This window comes from Tupaia chinensis, unplaced genomic scaffold (genome assembly GCF_000334495.1).
Source record: "Tupaia chinensis unplaced genomic scaffold, TupChi_1.0 Scaffold000502_1, whole genome shotgun sequence".
In the NCBI taxonomy this organism is placed as follows: domain Eukaryota; kingdom Metazoa; phylum Chordata; class Mammalia; order Scandentia; family Tupaiidae; genus Tupaia; species Tupaia belangeri.
This window is the reverse complement of record NW_006160014.1, coordinates 983,126-993,103: the sequence shown is the minus strand read 5'-3', so window position 1 is coordinate 993,103 and position 9,978 is coordinate 983,126. Positions and strand designations below refer to the sequence as shown.

General features: G+C 47.5%; 1 protein-coding gene across 1 annotated transcript; it reads left to right on the top strand.

Annotated features, from left to right (window-relative positions):
• The first annotated feature begins 254 nt into the window (after positions 1–254).
• On the top strand, positions 255–3,777 carry SCGB1A1 (secretoglobin family 1A member 1). The gene is made up of 3 exons (XM_006156591.3): positions 255–524; positions 3,216–3,403; positions 3,604–3,777. Exons 1-3 carry the CDS (start codon positions 470–472, stop codon positions 3,634–3,636), a joined length of 276 nt encoding a protein of 91 aa, XP_006156653.1. The 5' UTR covers positions 255–469; the 3' UTR covers positions 3,637–3,777.
• The last annotated feature ends 6,201 nt before the right edge of the window (positions 3,778–9,978 follow it).

The window sequence follows — 9,978 nt, the reverse complement described above, 5'->3', positions numbered from 1 at the left end:
GCAGCAGTGGCATGTCAGGGTCCTGAGTCCCAGTCCAGTCCCTGCCACTTGTAAGAGGCCCTGGGCCTCTGTTTCTCCAGGAGTGATGGGTCCACATGACCTCTACATTGGCTCTTTTGCGCTGGACTACCCTAGCATTCAGGTTCAGTGGTCAGGTCTTCACGCCCTCTGACTAGGGTTCCCCTCACTGCCTCCACACAGGACTCTGGTTTCCTCCCTCCCTCCATCTCAAATGGCCCATTGTGCAAGTTCAGTTTCAATGGAGACAGAAAGTGAGCTGAGAAAAGGGGATATTTACTTATTCCATCAGGCCGATGATCAAGTAAATAGCGCAATCTCACAAGTGGAGCCTGCACCCTGCCCTCCTCCCACTGGGCACTGCCGGAGCATATAAGAAGGCACCCAGTGGGCACATCTCACACAAGACCACCTGCCGGATCCAGGGACCAAAGCCTCTCAGCCTCCAGACATGAAGCTCGCCACCACCTTTGCCCTGGTCCTGCTGGCTCTCTGCTGCAGCTCTGGTGAGTACCCAGAGTCCTTCCCCCCAAGACTGTACTCGGCAATGCTCAGTCACCCAGTTATGCTCAGGAGGGGTGAGATGCCCAGGCCCTCTCCAGAGCTGTCGGCCGAGCCTCAGCCAGAAACCAGGTCTGCTGAACAAGCCCATCTTAGAAAGCTGAGAGACTCCCAAGGCTTCTTGGAAGCCTGGACAGAATCCCATCTTCCTTCTCCAACAGCTTCAGAATTCCAGAGTGGGACAGGCTGGAGGGAGGGGCAGAGGAGCACCCACACAGTGAGCACACCTGGTGGTAAATGGATAGAAACATGAGCCCTTAAAGCCTAGACTGGGACCGACTCTGAGATGCTAAGACATCCTGATGTGACCACCAGGTCTGGGGTCGCCATCCCACTCTGGCAGCCCAAGGGACAGGAAGGGAAATGGCAGAGATTCATGTTCCCAAAAGAAACCCTACCCCAAAAAAGAGGAAAATTCCAGAAAGAGTTCTTCCCTTTGGGAAACTGCCAAGCCAGAGTGGAGTTTTCTAAACATTCTGTTCTCTGCAAAAAAGGACTAGGAGTCTCTGAGTAGTTGCTGCCATCACAAGGAGAAAGTAAACAGGAAAGAAAAAAGAAAAAAAAAGAGAGGGAGGAAAAGAAGGAGAAATGGAGGGATAGAGGGATAGAGAGATGGAGGGATGGAGAGACAGAGGGAAGAAGGAAGGAGGGAAGGAAGGGACAATCCACCCCTCTCCAACCCCCCTGCCTTTTGGAAAATGGGTTACCTGCTCTGTATTTCACTTTGCATCAGCTTCTTGCACTTTTCCACTCCCATCAGAAACTGTTGTTAGTATTTTAATAAACAAATGCCAATTAATTCACTTGGAAAGTTTCGTAATACTCATAGAGAATAGTTTTACAACCTTGACGAGTTAGAAACCCAAACCAAGAAGCAATGGGAACAGCTATTGGGTCATCGGGAAAGAGATGACGCATTTTTCCTTAGAAATGCACGTCATGACTTTTCCAAGGATATTTTGCAGAGAGGCTTATTTGTTTTTCAGGGGAAATGACATCATTTTGGACCGAAATGTGTATTAATTAGATTTTTTTGAGAGAGAGATTTTTTTATATGGGGGCGTTCTCTTGCCAGAGATGCAGAGAGAGACAGAGAGACAGAAAGCAAGAAATCACCCCCCAGGGAGGATGACCACACCACAATCCCATCTCCATTCTCCTCTTAGGATTTTGGGCATGCATGTACATGTGCCTGGCATGAGTTTTAAGCCACTAGGTCCAAGACTTGAACCACAGTTGACTACATGGGAGTCCAGCAATGTAACCATTACACCATCTGCTGACGCCGATCCCTGTATTAATTAGATTGTAATGTTCATGTAAAGGTGGGTAGCTCAACAAGACAGGACTAAAATACATTAATCTATGGATTGGCATTCATTTATTTATTTTTGTGTGTATACATACGATAAGAATATCTAGGTCAGCCAGTGGCATGGGGGTTAAGGCAGTAGGATCCCACATAGATGACTGCCTGGTTTGAGTCCTGGACCCACAGCTTGAAAAACATACAAGGTGCATGTGTCCACACCCCAAACTCTGGAGAGAAGAGAAGGCGTTGAGGTGTGGCCATCCCCCGGGGAGTACACGCTCTCTCTCTTTCCAGCAAGTACCTATGCCTTATAAAAAAAACAAAACACGGAAAAACCTACCTAATACTTAGCACTTTACAACATGCCTGACACCTTCCAGGACCATTTCCCTTTCGTACACTATCTCGTTCATTCTTACAACCACCCTATGGAGTAGGGTTATTGTTCTCATTTTGCAGATAAGAAGACGGAGCTATTGAAAGATGCAGAGACTTGCCTGATAACACAGCAAGCGGGGAAGTAGGCTCTGAGCTCTGGAGAGGGCTGGACTTGGAATGGCCACTTTGAGTAGGGCCCTAGAGCCGGAGCAGGGAAAATGAATTCACACAAGGCAGAGAATTCAAGGCCAGGGGATTTGCGACTCAGTGGGGAGATGGAGGCAAGCAGGGCCGAGACACGTGACTTAACACAGCTTCCTGGGGGCAGGGACCCGAGAAGGGAGCACAGTCTGAGGAGCACCCTGATGAAGGGATATGGTGAGATGAGGAGCTTCTCTGTGAGCTGAGAAAGCCACCAGAGCCCCGTGCTCAGGCACCTCTTCCAGGCCAGCTTGAAGGCCCAGGCTGCTGCAAGAGCTTCCTCCTGCCGGAGCCTGACTATGCCACGCATCCCCAGGGACTTGTGGTCAGACCATCACTAACCACTGGTGAGAGGCAAGATTCTAGTGGGGAACTAAAGCTCTCAGTGAACTCTTTCCAGGCTCTCTACTGCATTAAAAAATAATAATAATAATCAGATCAGCAGCTTCTATTATCAATACTCTGCCTACAATTCTACCAGAAAGAGTAAATGACACCTTGCCCCACTCCAACCCAGGAAGTCCAGGGAAGACTCAGGCACACCACAGAACGCTGACTCTAACCCAGAAAGTATTCGCGCAGTGCCAAACAGTTAACTGCCGGGAGCATCACCAGCTCGCGACGAAAAGGCCGCTATCTCTTGCTGACAGGCTTGGCTGTGTGCATCCGGGGCAGGCTCGGCCAGAGAGCCAGCCAGCTTGGAAAGGGGCCTGGACATGTGTGCTTTCTCTCTTCTGTCTTCCAGCTTCTGCAAAGGTCTGCCAGGTCTTTCTCCAAGTCATTGAAACCCTCTTCATGGGCACGGTCTCCAGTTACGAGGCTGCCACTCAGCCTTTCAGCCCTGATGAGGACATGATTAGTGCAGGGATCCAGCTGAAAAGGCTGGTGGACTCCCTTCCTCAGAAGAGCAAGGAGAGCATCATGAAGCTCACGGTAACTGGCGTCCCTCCCCTGCACTGTTAGATGTGGCTCCCTGAGAAATAATTCAGGCCCTTCTCATCTTAGTTCCTCCTGGGGCTTACTGTACAGCTTAGTTGTCCTTCACGTTTTCTGAATATTGTCATCTCGAACTGTGAGGTTCATTCACTTATGGTGTTGTATTTGCTTCTTTTTTTTTTTTTTCTTTGTTTCAGGAGAAAATAGTAACAAGCCCACCATGCATGTAAGATTTAGGAATCCGAAGTCCATCAGGTCTAGAAATCATAGACGCCTGACTGCTGAAGTCCCTGCCACTTTCCCATGCTTCCCTAACCCACCCCTACCAGCTGGCCTCGCTCTCTTCAATAAACGACAAGCATCTCACTTGTGACCCCCGCTTCTTCGTTATGCACCTGCTAGAGTGAAGAGGTCTGCCCCGTCAGGTTAAGACTGGCCTGGTACCCCAGGAGGAAACTCAGGACGCTTCCAAAGTGGCTTTCTTCTAGTTTCTATTACTTGCCCCCCACCAAGAGTGCAAAGCCCCTCCCCTTACATGCCTCAAATTCTGCTAGTCCAACAGAATTTCTGGACCCCTCCCGGGTCAGTTCCTAATCTCAGTGAGATCTGTCTCCATCCTCCCAGCTGGCTGCCTGGTCAAAAGCTAACCCATCCCCATTCACAGTAGTTACCTCTAGAATCATGCACTCTATGTCCACAGGCGACACCTCCTTTCTGGTCTGCACAACTCCAGCCCCCACCCCAGGCCTCCTAAGCTGCCTCCCAGCTAACTCTAATGCCCCAGCAGTGTCCACTCGCCACACCAGGGGCCCCAGGAATTTTTATCAAATTGAACCCTTTACACACCCACCCTCACCCTATCTTTCAAATCTCCCAGGGTTCTTATAAAATCCTAAACCCAGTGCTGGTCTGTCCCTGGCTCTCATCTCCACTCCCCCCACCCCCAGCTTCCTTTTACTCAGTGCACAAATACACCCGCACACAGCCCCTCTCCTGCCTTTGATTTTTTTAAAAAGCAAAGCTCAGGGTCTTTACAAGGGCCAAGCAGCGTCAACTCCTCAGAAAGTACTGGTAATTGATTTTTTTAATTGCTCGAAAGCAAAATGTGCAAACAAAACTTGACTTAAAAGATGCAACCCGTATTGGCATAAAAACCCCAAAACATCTGCTCCATGGCAGTCAGCCCCTGGCCGGGCCACACTATCCACAGTAGCTGAACAAACGTGGAGAGTGTGCAGAGTGGCTGCAGAGTAGCAGGAGCGTGGGCCCAGGGCACTTTAGGAGGACAGGGCAAGCACTTCAGGTATCCAACTGCTAGGGGGCAACGTGGTCCGCGGCGAGGGCGCCTGCCCCGCCCACAGTGCGCGCCGCGGCGTGGCCACCAGGGGGCAGTGTCGGCTGCGGTGTCAAGGGGCGGAAGTATTGGCCAGGCTCTGGGGCATATAAACCCTGCACACCACAGGCCCGGCTCTCCCTGCAACACGTTTGATGAAACATGGCTCTCTTCTGGGCGCTTCTGTCCTCTATGTGATTTTTTAAATTTGCCTTTTTAATTTTGGGGTTTTTTTACATCTTAATTCTGAGAAACAAAAAAAAAAAAAGGAAAAACAGGACAGTCGCTAAGCATTATTGCCACCCCTTTGCTCCTTGCCAGTAATGTGTCACCCCTTTTAAAATTAGCAATAATTCCATTCCCAAACTATTTCAAGGGAGAGTTAGACAGAACCTAGAACCTGAGAGATCAGAAGGTAAAGAGGACCGGAAGTTGGAGGAGTCAACCTTTGACCTCTCCCTGACTGGTTTTTAAAATCCCCAAAGCAAAAGCCACAAGCTAATAACCTTTATCAATTGCTTACTCACTGACAGGCATTTTCGCAATTGCTTAATTATTCCTCACACAACCCAGATTCCAGCAGCCGGGCCAGACTCCTGCCCTACACTGGAATCCCCAAAGCAGGAATCTCCAGAGCCAAATAAGCTAGGGGATCCTGATGAGGAAAGTCCACCCCTCCCCAAACACACACTTGTACAAACACTGTAAAGCCACCACCCCATCATTGTCTGCCACCAAGGAGAAACTCTGATTGTAAAAATTCCAGAGCAAGCTGGGGGACTGGCAATTCCAAAGGAGATTCTATGTCAGGGGTGGAGCTGGATGGGGGCCTCCTGTCTCTCCTCCTCTCCCACCCCCTAATGCTAAGGCCCCAGATTCTTCTGCATCATTAACGCCTATGCCTTTGCCTCCAGTGCACCATCGGCTAGGTGAGTATTGTCCAACAGATAAGGATCCAGAGCCATAAAAGGTTGAGAATTTTAATTACAGCTGGGGAAATATTTACCTAGGGCAAATACAACACAGCAGGACTGAGAATAAAAAAGGAAGTGCAATTATACAAGGAAGACCTGTTCTTAAGGGGGCTGGGGACCTAAGTGCAGGAATCACTAGGTGATGCGCAAGAATGTGAACTATGTTAATACACGCAAGTTGTAAAAGAATGTGAAGATGAACTGATTGAAACCACAGAAAGGGGTGGTATCTGTGTGATGCGTGTTGATGGAAAGCAGAAGGAAGTGGGCGAAATGAAGGCCCGTTCATCGGGTTCTCTTCTGTCTGCGTGTGGCCACTCAGCCATGAAGTACATGCAACACAGGCCGGCAAACGATGGCGGGCTGGCCGGACTCAGGCTGTGGCCTCTTTTGAATGAACCCCAAGCTAAGAATGGTTTTTACATTTGAAGAAGAAGGAAGAGGAGAGAAGGAGAAAAAGTTTGTCCACTCCTGTATGATCTAAATGTATAACTATATAAATCAGTCATTTTCACTATCAATACATCAAAGTCTAAACCACAGGGAAGCCAATATATAAATAGAAGTGTCCTGTTTTTTGGGTTTTCTTTTTATTTTTTTGGAGAGGTTTTTGTTTTTGTTTTTTGCTATAGGGCGCGTGCGCTCGCCAGAGAGAGAGAGACAGAGAGACAGAAAGCGAGAAATCACTCCCCAGGGGGTTGGCCACGCCGCAATCCCTTCTCCTCCATTCTCCTCTCAGGATCTTGGGCACGCACGCACACATGCCGGTGTGAGTTTTAAGCCACCAGGTCCGGGACGCAAACTGCGGTCGACTACGTGGGAGTCCAGTGACATAGCCATTACGCTAACTGCTGGTCCCAAAGTGTCCTGTTTTTGAGAGGTATTAAGCACAAACTATGAAGAAAGAAAACTTCAACAAACTAAAAAAAAAAAAAAAAAAGATTAAAAATAAGAACTGTATTTGCATATTATTAGTTTTAGCATTCATACCTCTTAGGACCCCAGGGAAGAGAAAGACTATGTCACTTGACCACATTGTCGAGGAGACTGTGAATCTAGGTGACAACTTTTTTTGAAACGTGTCTGTTACTGCACAATCTTTAACCAAAGAAATTCTGCTCTTGCAGGAAGCTAAGGAGGAATGGTAATTATCAAACATTGCCATCCCGCTGCAAAATCCAAGGACTTGTCCTTCACTTGCCAACGCATAGTCTGGATTAATTGATCCGTAAGAAAGTGGCAGTTTTATATGTGAGACGGTCAAGGTTAGCCTGGCATAAAATCTACATAAATGACTCACCAGGCAGGAAGAGGAAGCAAAACCAACCCTCATCAACTTTATCAAGATGATGTGCATAAAATCATGTCTAGTTTACAGCTGATGCAAGGCATGGTGCTTGCAAATACCAAGGGTTTGTGGGTAGTAATTCACCATAGGGTGATTGCCACCAAAAATGGCTTCCTAGAGATGATAAAGCAAGCCTGGATTGATGATGATGGGGCCACAAAAACAATGCACTCTGAAACATGTAATTAGGGGCCGTTCCTCCCAAGCGCTTGCAGAATACACCAACGGGCACATGGAGATAATGTGAGGATGAATCATCAGTAGTTAGCCACCAACATATTTCCATGAGCAAACTAAAATTATAAAACTATAGTATGTGCAAAAATAAAATCTGAAAATAGATTCAGCTAAGCAAACACAGTTGCTGGCTTTGGAATTGAAGATTCAAGGGTTTGGAACTCAGATGCAATCCCCATGAAGTGAATGGAGTCCCAGCCTGTCACGAATGTTTTATTAACCCACTAAATATCTGACGTTACATGCCCATAGCATCCAGCCACCCTGCGTGAACGCGAGGCTCAGACAACTACAGAGCTTCTTTGAGAATTCCCTCTTATACCCTGCATAGAAGTAGTTACCCCCTTACGTCCAGGATGGGATGGAGACATGGTCTGAGATTCCCTGAGAGAGGCGGGATAAGGAGCAGACCTCAGGGCCTCAGGGCAGAAAGAAGGGACTGGAGGAGTGGGGACTCTCCTGACCCTCTGACCTGAGGCATCCAGTCAGTCTCCGAGTCCATTTCAATTTATTTTGAATCTGTCTCCTTCTCTCTACCCTATTGCCAATATCAGGCCTTCCCCATCTAGGACCTGGCTACAGCGGACAGCCTCTGAATCAGTCCCTATGGCTGCTAAAACAAAGTTCCACAGACGTAACAGCTCAAAAGACACACAAATTCATTATCTGATGGTTCCAGAGGCCAGAAGTCGGACGTGAATCTCACTGGGCTAAAAACCAAGGTGTTGGCAGGCTGTATTCCGCCTGGAGGCCCCCAGGGAGAATCTGCTTCCTTGTTTTTCAGTTTCTAGAGGCCACCCGCATTCCTTGGCTCACAGCCCCTTCCCCTTTTCCCCCACAATTGCCAAAGATCAGTCATTCCGTGCTCTTGTTTCAAATCCTTCCTTGCTACCAGTCTCCTGTAGGGTACAGTCCAGTCTCCTCACCCAAGGAGGTGTTTAGAGACAGCCTTGCCTCTAGCTCTGGCCTCAAATCCTGCCACCACCCCCTCACACACACACACACCCTTTGCTTTGGGGGTGCAGCAGTAGATGGACTTGGAAATAAAGTCATCCTTCAGGTTAGGCTGGTCAAGGCACACCGAGGCGCACATTAATATTGAAACAGGCAACAAAGCCAAGCTGCTCGCACCTCCACACCTTTGCACAGGCAGCTCCTGCTGGCTGGAGTGCCTCCCCTTCCCCAAGTCTCCTGAAGAACCAAACTCCATCCTTCATAATCCATGCAACGCTCTGGACGTGCCCATACAAAAAACATAATTCATTATTTATCCACAATTCATATTTATCTGGGCATCTTGTATTTTTATTCCTGGCCACCTTAAGTTTCCGTCAGGTCTCAATTCTTGGGTTCTTCCTCCCTGATGTCCACACTCTGTCCCTCTTACCCCAAGGACCAGGAGTCCCCTCACTTTTAATCTGGGTTCTGCCCCATGAAGGCTTAATCTACACTTTTTTTCTCTTACTGCTCACTGTAGAAAAGTTAGAAAATTCAAGTGAACAAAAGGAGCGTAATCACTCCAATGTGAATCTGAATCTGCATCATGTATGAGCAGGATCTTGTTTTGGGGCCACTGGTGAAAAAAGCCGAAACCAACATGGAAACTAAGACAGTGAATTAAGGATGTTACAGGACCGAAGACTCTTTTTATTTTTATTTATTTATTTTTAGAGAGAGATTTTTGCTATAGGGCACATGCATTCAAGGGAATGACAGAGAAAGACAGAAAGTGACAAACCGCTCCCCAGGGAGGATGGCCATGCTGCAATCCCTTCTCTTCCATTCTTCTCTTGGGATTTTGGGCACACATGCAGTCCCACCCAACATGAGTTTTAAGCCACTGGGTCTGAGACTCGAACCATAGTCGACTACATGGGACTCCAGCAATGTAACCATTATGCTATCTGCTGGTCCCTCAAAACCCTTTGAATTCTATCTCTCTGCCTCTCTCAGGCAGGACCACATTGATAACTAAGTAGTCCTGGAGAGAAGACCCTTGCTCCCAAATAAGACCCTCCCCCTTTGTTTCTGGCCAGGCAATTTGAGGAATTTATGAACAGGAAGTGCTAATCAAAATTCCTAACAGATTGAAAATCATTATGCCCTATTTTCCCTGTCTTCTTTCTTTCTTTCTTTCTTTTTTTTCTTTCTTTTTCTTTTTATGGAAAGGTTTTTTGCTATAGGGTTCATGCGCTTGCCAGAAAGACAGAGAGAGACAGAGACAGAAAGTGAGAAAATAACCTCCCAGAGGATGGCCACGCCACAATCCCTTCTCCTCCATTCTCCTCTCAGGATCTTGGCACACATGAACACGCACCCAGGATGAGTTTAAGCCTCCGGGTCCGGGACTCGGACTGTGGTCGACTACATGGGAGTCCAGAAACATAGCCATTACGCTAACTGCTGGTCCCCTGTCTTCATTTCTAAATGAAGACAAAACCTGCTTATGAAACCAGATTCTTCTTAAATAACAAATCCGTCTAAAATGTATTCATTTCACAGCTGATTAAATTTCAAGACTTATTTTACCATTATATCACTGTTAATAAATGTGAAATGTTAACCAGACAATCAAAAAACCTTTTTCAAAGAATTATTTATTTTAATTTGACCAGAGAGACATATAGAGAGGGGGAAAGTGAGAAAGCAAGCCACCAGTCTGGGACTTGAACCGTGGTTG